The following is a 14,838-nucleotide window of genomic DNA, read 5'->3' on the forward strand; positions in this document are numbered from 1 at the left end:
ATTCGTGGTGATAGATTTTCAAAGTCCAACGGGAATGTAAAAATTTCTAAGTCCACTCGTGGAGATAGATTTTCAAAGTCCTCCGGGAGAGTAAAAATTTCTAAGTCCACTCGTGGAGATAAATTGTCAGTCTTCCGGGAGTGCAAAAATTTCTAAATCCATTCGTGGAGATAGATTTTCAAAGTCCTCTGGGAGAGTAAAAATTTCTAAGTCCATTCGTGGAGATAGATTTTCAAAGTCCTCCGGGAGAGTAAAAATTTCTAAGTCCATTCGTGGAGATAGATTTTCAAAGTCCTCCGGGAGAGTAAAAATTTCTAAGTCCATTCGTGGTGATAGATTTTCAAAGTCCAACGGGAATGCAAAAATTTCTAAGTCCACTCGTGGAGATAAATTGTCAAAGTCCTTCGGGAGAGTAAAAATTTCTAAGTCCATTCGTGGAGATAAATTGTCAAAGTCCTCCGGGAGAGTAAAAATTTCTAAGTCCATTCGTGGTGATAGATTTTCAAAGTCCAACGGGAATGCAAAAATTTCTAAGTCCACTCGTGGAGATAAATTGTCAAAGTCTTCCGGGAGTGCAAAAATTTCTAAGTCCATTCGTGGAGATAGATTTTCAGTCCTCCGGGAGAGTAAAAATTTCTAAGTCCACTCGTGAAGATAGATTTTCAAAGTCCTCCGGGAGTGCAAAATCGAAGACTAAGACAAAAGAAGTAGTGTAGAATTATGAAAATCTGAGTGACAGAAAATATACTTGCGTCTATTCTTCGTTAATCTCGCTGGAATAGCATCCTTCGAAAATTTCTAAGTTCCCTCGTCGAAGTCCAAAGCACAACTGAACTAGTAACTGTAAGAGTCGGTCGAAGGACCGTCTTTGTTTTCCTCCCTCGCAGGCGAGTATCCCCACTTCGCAAATTAATCTAAAATCAAATAAACTGTACAGAATACTGTAAGAATGAGAAATTCAAATGTATATTTTATTAACTGTTCGTTAATACTTGCAGTAATGTTCTCCGGGAAATTTTCTAAGTTCCCTCGTCGAAGTCCAAAGCACAACTGACCTAATAACTGTAAGAGTCGGTCGAAGGCCCGTCTTTGTTTTCCCCTCTCGCGGGCGAGTATCCCCACTCCGCAAAATAATCTAAAATCAAATAAATTGTACAGAATACTGTAAGAATGAGAAATTCAAATGTATATTTTATTTACTGTTCGTTAATACTTGCAGGAATGGTATATACGAAATTTTTCTGAGTTCCCTCGTCGAAGTCCAAAACACAACTGAACTAGTAACTGTAAGAGTCGGTCGAAGGCCCGTCTTTGTTTTCCTCCCTCGCAGGCGAGTATCCCCACTTCGCAAATTAATCTAAAATCAAATAAACTGTACAGAATACTGTAAGAATGAGAAATTCAAATGTATATTTTATTTACTGTTCGTTAATACTTGCAGGAATGGTATATACGAAATTTTTCTGAGTTCCCTCGTCGAAGTCCAAAACACAACTGAACTAGTAACTGTAAGAGTCGGTCGAAGGCCCGTCTTTGTTTTCCCCTCTCGCGGGCGAGTATCCCCACTCCGCAAAATAATCTAAAATCAAATAAATTGTACAGAATACTGTAAGAATGAGAAATTCAAATGTATATTTTGTTAACTGTTCGTTGATACTTGCAGGAATGTTCTCCAGGAAATTTTCTAAGTTCCCTCGTCGAAGTCCAAAGCACAACTGAAGTAATAACTGTAAGAGTCGGTCGAAGGCCCGTCTTTGTTTTCCCCTCTCGCGGGCGAGTATCCCCACTTCACAAATTAATCTAAAATCAAATAAACTGTACAGAATACTGTAAGAATGAGAAATTCAAATGTATATTTTATTAACTGTTCGTTAATACTTGCAGGAATGTTCTCCGGGAAATTTTCTAAGTTCCCTCGTCGAAGTCCAAAGCACAACTGACCTAATAACTGTAAGAGTCGGTCGAAGGCCCGTCTTTGTTTTCCCCTCTCGCGGGCGAGTATCCCCACTCCGCAAAATAATCTAAAATCAAATAAATTGTACAGAATACTGTAAGAATGAGAAATTCAAATGTATATTTTGTTAACTGTTCGTTGATACTTGCAGGAATGTTCTCCAGGAAATTTTCTAAGTTCCCTCGTCGAAGTCCAAAGCACAACAGACCTAATAACTGTAAGAGTCGGTCGAAGGCCCGTCTTTGTTTTCCCCTCTCGCGGGCGAGTATCCCCACTTCGCAAATTAATCTAAAATCAAATAAACTGTACAGAATACTGTAAGAATGAGAAATTCAAATGTATATTTTGTTAACTGTTCGTTGATACTTGCAGGAATGTTCTCCAGGAAATTTTCTAAGTTCCCTCGTCGAAGTCCAAAGCACAACTGAAGTAGTAACTGTAAGAGTCGGTCGAAGGCGCGTCTTTGTTTTCCCCTCTCGCGGGCGAGTATCCCCACTCCGCAAATTAATCTAAAATCAAATAAACTGTACAGAATACTGTAAGAATGAGAAATTCAAATGTATATTTTGTTAACTGTTCGTTGATACTTGCAGGAATGTTCTCCAGGAAATTTTCTAAGTTCCCTCGTCGAAGTCCAAAGCACAACTGAAGTAGTAACTGTAAGAGTCGGTCGAAGGCCCGTCTTTGTTTTCCTCCCTCGCAGGCGAGTATCCCCACTTCGCAAATTAATCTAAAATCAAATAAACTGTACAGAATACTGTAAGAATGAGAAATTCAAATGTATATTTTATTTACTGTTCGTTGATACTTGCAGGAATGTTCTCCAGGAAATTTTCTAAGTTCCATGGTCGAAGTCCAAAGCACAACTGAAGTAGTAACTGTAAGAGTCGGTCGAAGGACCGTCTTTGTTTTCCTCCCTCGCAGGCGAGTATCCCCACTTCGCAAATTAATCTAAAATCAAATAAACTGTACAGAATACTGTAAGAATGAGAAATTCAAATGTATATTTTATTTACTGTTCGTTAATACTTGCAGGAATGGTATATACGAAATTTTTCTGAGTTCCCTCGTCGAAGTCCAAAACACAACTGAACTAGTAACTGTAAGAGTCGGTCGAAGGCCGCCCGTCTTTGTTGTCATTTCTCGCAGCCGAGTATCCCCACTTCGCAATTTGAATCTAAAACAAAATAAATCGTATAGAAAATTAGAAATAATGTGTGAGAATAAAAGTACTTACATAAACTCTGTTCTATTACTTGCGGAGAACGCGTACTACGAGAACTGCGATGTATACTCGTCGAAATTCAAGGCAAGACTGAACCGTAATCGGTCGAACGCTCGACTTTGTTGTCGTCTCACGAAGCCCAGTATCCCCACTCCACAATTTAATTCTGAAACGAAATAAATCGTATAGAATATTGTAAGAATGAATGATATAATTATGTACTTACATTGACTCTTCTCTGTTACTTCCAAAGAATGCGTACTACGAGAACTGCGATGTATACTCGTCGAAATTCAAGGCAAGACTGAACCAGCAGCTGTCAAAGTCCATTTTATTGGCGTCATGGGTGGGAAAGAATCCCCACCTCTATAATTTGATTCTAAAACGAAATAAATCATATAGAATATTGAAAGAACTAGTGATAATAATATACTTACATTAACTCTTTGTTATTACTTGTGTTACTACGTGCGTACTATGAGAACTACGATGTGTACTCGTCGAAATTCGTAGCAAGACTGAACCATTAATTATTAAAATCGGTCGAACGCTCGACTTTGTTGTCATCTCACGAAACCCAGTATCCCCACTCCACAATTTCATTCTAAAACGAAATAAATCGTATAGAATATTGAAAGAATGAGTAATATAATTATATTACATTAATTTTTCGTTATTACTTGCGGGGAACGCAGTGAGAACTGCGATGTGCACTTGTCGGCGTACAAAAGGAAACTAACAAAATAATAGTCAAAGTAAATAAAAGTCGTATATGTTTGTATTACACAAGGCCAATGATCGCGAAACGAAAATTTCTAAATATTAAAATTATGAATTAAAATTATTTTGATTCTCTCGCGTTACGATCTTTGTAACATTATACGAATGTACTATTGTTTAAATATTAATCTTTTGTATTGCACGAATATTAAAAACTATTTGAATCTTTGTAAAATTATCGAAAATATTAATTTGTGAGATATGAAAATGATAATTTCTTTCGCCTTTGGAAAGATAGATTTTCGATATTCACTCGTCGGAATACAAAAGAAAACTAATTCGACATTCTTGTGTAGCTATATAGTAAATGTGTACAACCAAATGAAAAAGTATTGGTTTGCTTACCTTCGCATTGAAAGAATTTCTCTAAAAGATTATGGATGCATCGTATCAATTTACACAGGTTTGTAGATTCACAGCTTGGAGACAATGTTTTATACTCGGTTCCATGTTTTGTGTGAATGTGTCCAGTATCTGTGTGACAGCAAACAAGAGCGAATATTTTTGTCCGCATATTTTGCGATGAAATACAGATATTTTTGCACAAAATGATATTGGTTGATGTGCTAATGCTTTTCAGAATTTATACAGATCAGTAATGTTCGAAAATCTAGACGAAATCCTTTTTTTTTCTTACCTTATTCAGATGAATTTCTTCTTCGTTACAGCCTTTTCTTCTTCCAAAGCGATTAGAACTTCTGGTTACCAACGAGTACATAATAAATACTCTCGAACAGAAATTATTTATGAATTAATATTTATAGATCAATCTATAGGCAAATATAATTAAATGTCATTCTTTTAGAACATTTACAAGAGATATTGATCATAGAAAAGATAAATTCTTTGATTATTCCATTTATTAATTAATTATCTTTTGACACCCGAAGTAGAAGACAAAAGAAACCTACGTATATAATTACGCGGGTATTTATGTATTTGGAGGGAATCTACATATTTGGCGGGAATTTTATATAACTTAATAGAAAGTAGTAAGACGTTTCATAACAACTTTCAATGATTTTTTTGCGATTGAATATTATATTTTGTGCTATTTTTCAATAAAATGTTAAGAAAAATTAATATATTTATTAATGCGTAATATTTCTAAAATGACGTAATATGTATGTACAACGAGAAGCTACACCTTCACGGTGCAGATGACGCCATTGCTGCTTCAATTCGTACCAACCAAATACGTCTCCCCGTTACATGTAATTAGAACATTTTTTCCAACGTACACTTTATTACTATACACCAATCGATAGCTAAGTAAGCGATTTTCAAAAGGCCGCATTCTCAAATCGGAACATCGTTTCGTTTAAAAGTTATTCGCGAAAATAAAATCGGTCTCGTTGATCCCCGGGGAGCTATTGCATTGTACTTTTTTTTTTATTTTCCAGCTTAATTTTTTCAATATCGATACTTCTCCCGCTTTTTAACAATATTCTGATCAATAATTTTGCGTTTATAATCATGATAGATCGATATTTTATATTATATTCGATTTTCAAACAGATACACACACACACACACCAACGTATATGGATATTTTTACAGATTATATATACACATACACTTTCTTAATCTTCTTCTTTTTACACACACACACACTTTTAATATTATCCTGTATTAATATGAGATTTTACATTTATCAGATTTTCAAGAATTTCACGAGATAAGACAGAGCATCGAATTAGAATTAGTGTATCGTTCTTCGTCTTCCAGAATTAAGATGTTCGTCGTTTGAAGGATCAACAGCTACTACCGCTAAGCGAACTTCTTTCTTTGTCTTCTGAGCAACTGTGAAAAATGAAAAAACGTAATCTGTGAGAATGTGTACATTATAGGACGTTTCGAAGAGGTGATGCATGTAAAATATATATATATATTTGTGTATATGTTTGATACAATTATTACGAATGTGTTGGTGCGTTGTTCTGAACTCGACAATCTTTTGTGTCTGTTTTTTCTATCTTTTTGTCATTCGTTTTCGCTTCGAATACTGAGAAGAAAAAATAAATTAGATTAGTAAACCAATTCAGTTCTTGTTATTTATGTAGGTTAGTACTGTCCAAAAATAATGAATAGTTTTTGTGATCGCTTTTTAATTCTCGTCGTCTATATACATTTTAACGATCAGTTCTCTATATATTTATTTACATATATATTATTTCTCCTTCTTTCCTTTCTTTTCGATTTTCGATTATGTATAATTATTATCGACATGATACATTACTTTGATCATAAATTATGTAATTATTCTATATATCTAAATAAAAATTCAAAGAAGTATTACTTTTTTCAAATGTTTATAAAATATATATGTAGTCATATATACAGATATGTATGTGTATATATATATATATATATATATATATATATATATATACGCATCAATACATAAATCCATCGAATTATTTTGATTTAACAATTACTCATTATTTCGCGTAATGTATAAAGCATAGGGATAACCTTGTATTACAAATGCGTATCTATTTAACATTTCTATATCTTTAAAAAATATAATGTTTTTATTAGAAAATTATTATCTATGTTTAAAATTCGAATTAATTACATTTGTCATCCATATCGTATTATCTACATACTTATATTATATTTTTTATTATTTTTCATTGGAAAATATAATATTTGATTTGATTCGATTGTACCTGTGATGACGTCATCGAATTATAGGGTCTACTTTCCTTCCTCGCCACTAGTCTCATCGCCATTTTGGACGCAGTGACAAGTGTACACGGTGTTTCGTCGCTCCGCATAATTACAAGTAATTAATAAATTTTTTCTAACGTACACTCTTTTCCTATATATCAATCGATAGCCAAACGCGCGATTTTCATGAGGCCGCGTTCGCAAGTCTGGGCATCATCGCGTTAAAAAGATATTCGCGAAAATAAGATCAGCCTCTCGTAGATTGCCCAGGAAGCTTTCGCGTCATATTTTTTCTTCTATTTTCCTGTTTTATTCTCGCAATATTAATACTTCTCTCGCTTTTTAATGATACTCTGATCAACAATTTTGCATTAATAGTTGTGATCGATTGATATTTTGTATTAAATTCGATTTTCATATACGATCATACACACTCACACATACACACATGCATGCACGTACACAAATAGAAATACGATCATATATATACATATAGGTATACGATTATATATATATATATTATATATAGTATACAATCATATATATGTCTATATATATATACGTTTACGACAATATATAATTATACACACACACACACACATCTATGGATTTCCCTATACATATTACGCACACACTTCTAATCTTGTCCTGTAGTAATATGATCTTACTTTTTCTCAGATTTTCAAGAATTCTCGAGATACAGTACAAAGCGTCGAATATATCCAGTGTTTCCTTTTCTTCGATACATACAGGTAAGTTTATTTTATTTTAATAAATATAGCAAGGTTTAATAGAAAGAGATAGGTAACATACGACATGGAAGTTACGTTAGATTGTGTATTTCTAAAAGATTCTTCGATCGATATCAAAACAAAAACAGTCGAGTGTTCAAACTCTCTCAAGGCCACATGAGAGATCGTTATTTCTATATAACATTTGGACGAGTACAGACGAAAGCAGATTAATTTCGGCATCGAATTTATTTCTGCAGCTATTATTTTATTTTAGAAAATTTATTATATTTTTATTAATAATTGGGTTCCGTATGCAGTTACTTCCAAGCAGTGAGACTTGGGCAGTCGATATTGTTCGAGTTTGTATTTTAAGATACAAAGCAAGCAATATCGAACAAATGGCTGCATACTTTGATACAGTTCAAAAATACTTAGCTTTTAATAATTTCAATTTTCATAATGTACTAAATTATTTTTTAATGAAACGTACTGAAAAATTCTAATTTCTTTATTATTTTTATTTGTTCTTGATTATTTACTTTTATTTATTTTTATTAACTTTTTTAGGTTAAATATTATATTTTCTATTCTATTTATGTTCACTATTATATGCGCATATTTTTAAATTAAAAATCTGTTTTTAAATACATATCATGAGCTCCTTAATAAACAGAGAAAGATAGCATATAAATAATAGTATCCCTAACAATTGCCAAATAATTCTTGAATTGAAATTCTTAGAAATGAGTCACCGGCTAGTAACAAAAGAAAATCGTGATATTATTCTGTTATAGGTACATCTATATACATGTATTTGTATACGCTACGTTGTACGCAGTATTTAGGAGGTACCGACAATAGGCATGTAAACAATCAAGGAACGACCAACAGGACGACTTTCTTAGTTCATTTCTACACACTCTTCGTTTGTATCAGCAGCCGTCCAGACGTGTTCAGACTTGTTCCTGCTTCTTCAATTTTGGTTCGTCTAATTTCTCATTTACATTATATATAATATTTTATAATCTTGATTTAATCATTTACAGTTTATTAATCTTATTTTATATCATATTAGATTTCGATATATAATATAGCATTTATATGTTGAGTATGCAAATCACATTTATGTGCGTAATCTTATTCTCTATTAATGTTTGAATATTTTCAAATAATTATTCATCATATTGACCAATATAATATTCACCATTGGATTTGAAATTTTAATTTAATTTTAATTAATATAAAAAACTAGATGTTAATTCTAACAAACTATCTATTGTGTTATACGATTTCATGTGTTCTGTCGTAGTCTTATTATAAGTTTCTATGCTCTATTATATCCAGAACTTTTATTATATAATATTTTATATTTTTTTAAAGAAATTTATATATGGATCCCCATACGCAGCTACCTCCTTGTGGTGGGATCCGGAAATCGGTATTGCGAACGTTCGTATATTTTATATTATATAACGTACGCACTACCGGGCCAAAGGCTGACGTTCGGTGTATTAGGAAATAATTTATTTTTTAATTAAATATTAATTTATTAAAAATTTGTTGAAACGTATTTTACATTGAATTTAAAGAATATTAAGAAACACCGAGAATAATGAAAATGTAATTAAAGTATAATAAAAGTTAAATTAAAATAGAATAAAGTTTCAAGATGCGTTTAATCGTTTAATTAATATTATAAATATTATAATTTCAATTTTACTGCTCCTTGTCTAGTTTTACTTTAATGCTATATCTATTCTGATTTATAGGTATCCACGCAATTAGTATACTTCTGTGAACATATCCCTATCGCGATTATATCTATTTTTAAACGATAGATACAACGCGATTTTGATCGTTTGCTTTTACATATTCATTTATTTTAATATAACTTACAAGTATTGCAGTTACATCTTTTGAATAGTATTTCTTTATTATTATTATAGCATATACAAAAGATGTAATATAAATTTATAATTTTAAATCATGTAATTTGAATAATATGATATAATATTTAATATTCAATATTTATTTTTTAATATATGATATTTAATAAAATATATACGCCACAGCTTGCTTTAACAATTTTTATTCAACAGGTCTTCAGTTGTTGATCGCGCGCAATGCGATCATAGAGTCAGTGTTTGTGCGAAGTAATTTGATTGTTTTGCAACCAAACAGGTTGCTTTAAGAATAAAATAAAATAAAATCGCGAATTAGAGTCAGTGTTGTTCGCCGATTAAAATTTCTCGGTCGCGTTAATAAATCAAAAAGCAAGAATTTATGTTATATTCTTGTTAAAAACATATATTCGCCGCGTTGTTAGAATCATTAACACACTTTCGGCCTATTCGGGAGAAGAGGATTACGTTGCGATAAATATTGTAATGGTCGAAAGTGTGAATTCAAAAATTCATCCTCTTCATCTTTACCGACGATTGTAAAGCTTCGTCTGGATACAATTACATGTAAGTATTTTTCTTTCTTCCAATCGTAACTTCTCTCGTTCCTCGTTTAAATCATATATATATATTTTTTTAATCATTTTCATTCATTCATAAATATATTAGTTCGATATGGAACATATAATTAATCTTTTTCTTTGTTCTTTTCTATATTACAGATTCATCGAATCAACGATAATTTCAATCAACTTCACGACATCATTCAACCTCCTACGAGGGGGACGAGTGTTTTGGAGCCATCGCAGAACTTCTTAAGTAGTAAGTGAAAAAATTTAAAGTTCCTCTGGTGCCCATCATGCCGAGGATGAAAGGTCCTTATCGGCACGGGTTACTGGTTGTATTCGCAGACGTCCCATGTCCGAAACGAGCAAAAGTGTCCGTGATTAAAATCTTTGATTTTATTCACGAGTGGTCCCTATGTTTAGTTAGATATTTTCTTGTGAATATTTTATTATTATTATTATGTGCATATATATAGCTCAGGCCAGGGTCTTCTTGTTTCAAAGTCGTTTAATTTACAGTGCTGTTTATTAGCACTTTTTCTCTTCGTTTTTGCTCGCGATATTAGTAATGAAATCGGGCATTAATTTACCCGATTTCGTATAAAGCATATAACGTGGTCTACGTTACATGCATTGCTTCGTACTTAGTCCATTTAATCGCGATTTACATCGATATTTCAATATATCGATATACCAATAAATGAGCAAGAAGACAAACCCCTTCCGCGACGGATAGATTCTGGCAGTTAAGTGGTGGATTATAATCCCGTTCTTTCATTAGAACAGCCATTTGATGAAAGGAGTCGTCCGAGGTTTTTTATTAGAATTATATATTTTTTAATAATGAAATTTCATAACTGCATAATGCGTATGCATATATATTAGCTATGTGCATATTTCATCCCTCCATGTCAACGACTGCCTACCGCGGGTCGCTCAAAGGCCCTTAAGCGGTGCATACAGGTGGGGTTGCAAAACTATTTTTGCCACTTATTATTTTTTTACCACTTTTAGTGGTAAAACCCATATGTGGTGGTCACACTCATATGTGGTGACCGCCTACCATCATCCATCCTTGCTTGAGCTCTTGCTAATAAGACGTGCAAAGAGACTCTAGAGTCACAGTCCGCTTAAATTTTTTATATATATATATTTTTCATATATTTTTTTATATATTTTTTTATATATATATATTATAAATTAATCATTTTTTAGCTCAGGATTTTCAGCACTAATATACTAATACCCCTTTCTCCCCCATGCTTTCTGCGTTCTCATCTATGCGTTTAACCCAGGTGTTACTCGTATGGGTGAGGAACAGTCAGTGTGGATTTAGTTTTAAGTTTCCTTTTCAGCGACTGTCATTGTGCCGGTGATTGCACGGTGTACCTTGCACTTGTATGTGCGTTTTAGGAAGTGCATTGTACATCGTTTCGCGATAACTTTTAAATAAATATATTATATATCTAATATGTAATTATATTAATATCGGTTTGCATAATAGTTACCACATTTTTGTGGAAAATTCTAAATACTCGTATATATTACTAGTATTTATATATATACTAGTATGTACTAGTATTTTTGCTTTAGTCATATATGCAATAATCATTAGCCTTGGCAGTCGATTTCAGCAACTGGTACGTACTCCTAAATATATTAGAAAAAATACGCGGTTGAACTAGGGTGTCGGAGGTGTCCCGGGACATGCTCTCTAGTGTAGGCTTTTGCACCCTGGTGGAGTGTGAGAGAACCGTGGAGTGTATGTGTTGGTGTGAATGTTTGCACTTTTTAAATATAGGTCATAGGCAGGCAGGTAGCATACTTTTCCGAGTGAATGTTTCAATTAATTTTAAGTAGGTAGGGACCGGGTAAGGATGCGATTCTCACTCAGGAGTGGGAAGTCCTTTCTCCGGGGATTTGTGAAGTTTCAGCAAATTTTACGATCTTTCAGCATGGCTGAACTTTATCTTTTTATTCTTTTTTTTTTCTAATTTTTTTTTCTTACATTTTTTGCTGACACTTTGCATCACGTGATATATCTGTATCAAACAGTTCGAAAAACTTTGCACTCAATGAGAACATCAGATACATCCCATATCTTTTGAACTTAGCAAAGGATTTTGAATTTGTTCGATACTTAGTTTTAAATTAACTCTTGCACTTCGCGATTCTTAAAATATTTACCATCTATATATTTCTTATTTAGAAATAGAATATACCTGCATAAGTAAAATGGAGATATTACAATTTTTGTGATCTTGACATTTTACCGAAACTATATTCATCTTTTAAGTGCAACGAGTTAATATTAGTTTGTAATAGGTTCATCGATTAGAACGAATATTATATCTGCTGGAGCATTCGATTAAATGTGCCTGTGTTATTGTGTACGGTTGGTGGATTCTTCGAGTCCATTAATCGTCCACAGGCTAGGATAGCTTTACGGTTTAGTTCGAATATTTATATACGAATATTTTACTTTTATTTTTTTAATCGGATAAATAAATAAATAAATAAATAAATAAATAAATAAAGATCGTTAGAAAATCGAGACGCACCTAGGCAGAGTAGAAAACGCAGTTGAGAATACGCGTTGGGACTCGTCAGTGCCGTTTGGGGTGATTCATTCGCGAATTTTGCCATACTTCAGTGGTTATACTATTTAGAAGAAATCGATACTTTACGTCGCAAGCGCTTACCACTCGTTAGGTTAAGAAAAAAAAGAAAAAAAAAAAAAAAGAAAAAACAGAACAAACCTGCGCGCGAAAATGTGTTTTCACTTCCCAACCCCTTAGCTTGCGATTATTGCGTCTCGTTTGATGCGTGCGTTTACACGAGTGGTTTGAGTCTTGTTGCGTAAAGTGAGATCAGGTCGGGATTAGGTCGGTTTAGCTTAGGGACGATTTCATTCTTGTAGTAGCAACCACTGCAGTATGTCAATCTTTGTGGGTGCGTTGCTTCGAACGGTAGGGCGTTTTTTGATGCGTAAACTTATCTTGCGTCGTACGTAAGGAATGCTCCAATGCAGTGGTTAGGGCACGAAGCGAGAAGAGGCTATGTGCTGAAGAGGCCCCCACATATTGTGGCTCAAGAGGGCAACTATCGACTACAAGTCATTTTTCAAAGGTGGTCGGTATGTCGAACCCTTCGTTAATGGCTTGTGGTCTTACCAAAATCCCTTTTACCCTTTATCACGTTGACACTTATGCTCGTAGTAGTTTGTTCCTGGATGGAGATGATGGACCATTCCATCTCCTTGCTACGGTGTTCCACACTCGCGTTCGTGAAAATTTGATTTTTTTTTTATTAGAGTCAAGCTTTTGCAGTTAGTTATTAATTAATAGAGTCATTGTAATTTTTTCTTAAAGTCGAGTCATTGTATTTTTTAAAAGTAGAGTCAATTTTTTCATTTCAGAGTAGAATCAAGCCCTTTGCATTTTCTATTTTTATTTTTATTTATTTTTTTTCTAATTAAAGTTAAGCCCTCCCTCTTTTCATTTTAAATTAAAGTCGAGTCCTTGCATTTTAAAGTTTTCAAATAGAGTCTTTTCTTGAAGTAGATTTTTAGTTATAAAAATAGAGTCACGCTCGTTAAATATTGTGTGGACGTCCGTGGCCTGCAGCAGCATTGCACTCAGAAGTGCATTTGGATACCCAAGCATGTTGATTTTTAATTCGGAATAATCACATTTTTTTCGCTTTCATGTTCATAATTTCATAATGCGTATGCATATATACGAGATATATGCATATTTCAATGTCAACACAGCTCTACCACGAGTTGCAAAATGACTCTTATGTGGTAATCATTATCGTTATCATCTCCATCCTCACCCTCATTATCTTTTCGCAATATGATTCTGATTATTCTGATTAATCTGATTATTCTGATTATTCTATTTATTTTGGTTATTCTGATTAAAAATCTACAAGACTTGATGACGAATTGAAATACCTGCATTCAGGAATGCAGATGAATATATAATATGGCAGCCAGCACTCAGGAGTGCATATTAAAATATGTCAAGAGTATACATTTTTATTCCAAAATTATCAATAAATGAATATGAGATGAAAGACTTAATAAATATATATGTGAGAGAGAAAGAGGGAGTATTTTTATTATATATATGAAAGTTTCATAAGAAATATTAAGAAAATATAATGAATGATACAAAGATTATTAGTAAATATAATTATAAATAATTATATTTATTAATAATCTTTATATAATTATTTATATATATTTAATTAATTATTTATACATATTTGAAAGAAATATAAATATATTTTGGAATAAAAAGGCATAAGTCTTGGTATATAAATGAAATGAATAAAATGGCTTGCCTGCACTCAGGAGTGCATAAGAAAGGTTTACAGTAAGTACATGATTGCATTCAGGAATGCAAATAAACAAATTATAGTAAGGATATACATTTCACATTCGGAATAATCAAAGATGAATGACTAATAAGGATACTTAATGAAGAAATATATAAATACGTCGAACTCTGGTGATATTTTTTTCAATATACGATATTAAACTTATCTAAGAATAAATAAATAAATTTTCATTTTATTCTATATATAATAATTGAATGATATTTAAATGGAGCGAGTAAATTCAAGGAAAATTTGAATTATTCCGATAAGATATGTATAAGTCTTGCTAGATGAATGAAGCGACATAAATGGCAGCCAGCACTCAGGAGTGCATATTAAAATATGTCAGGGATATACATATTTATTCCAAAATTATCAACAAATAAATATGAGATGAAAGACTTAATAAATATATATGAGAGAGAGAAAGAGGGAGTATTTTTATTATATATATGAAAGTTTCATAAGAAATATTAAGATTATTAATGAATGATACAAAGATTATTAATAAATATTTATACGTATTTAAGAGAAGTATGAATATTTTTTGGAATAAAAATGCATAAGTCTTGGTATATAAATGAAGCGATTGAAATGGCTTGCCTGCACTCAGGAGTGC

At 32.5% G+C, this 14,838-nt stretch overlaps 1 protein-coding gene across 1 annotated transcript; it reads right to left on the reverse strand.

Annotated features, from left to right (window-relative positions):
* Nucleotides 1-737: 737 nt before the first annotated feature.
* LOC127067790 (uncharacterized) lies at nt 738-3,094 on the reverse strand. Its single transcript, XM_051003123.1, has 5 exons — nt 3,041-3,094; nt 1,879-2,021; nt 1,662-1,800; nt 993-1,135; nt 738-914 (listed from the first exon to the last, which is right to left on the reverse strand). The coding sequence occupies exons 1-5, from the start codon at nt 3,092-3,094 to the stop codon at nt 755-757; spliced, it is 639 nt and encodes a 212-aa protein (XP_050859080.1). The 3' UTR covers nt 738-754.
* Nucleotides 3,095-14,838: the final 11,744 nt, after the last annotated feature.

This window comes from Vespula vulgaris, chromosome 11 (genome assembly GCF_905475345.1).
Source record: "Vespula vulgaris chromosome 11, iyVesVulg1.1, whole genome shotgun sequence".
Lineage (NCBI taxonomy): Eukaryota > Metazoa > Arthropoda > Insecta > Hymenoptera > Vespidae > Vespula > Vespula vulgaris.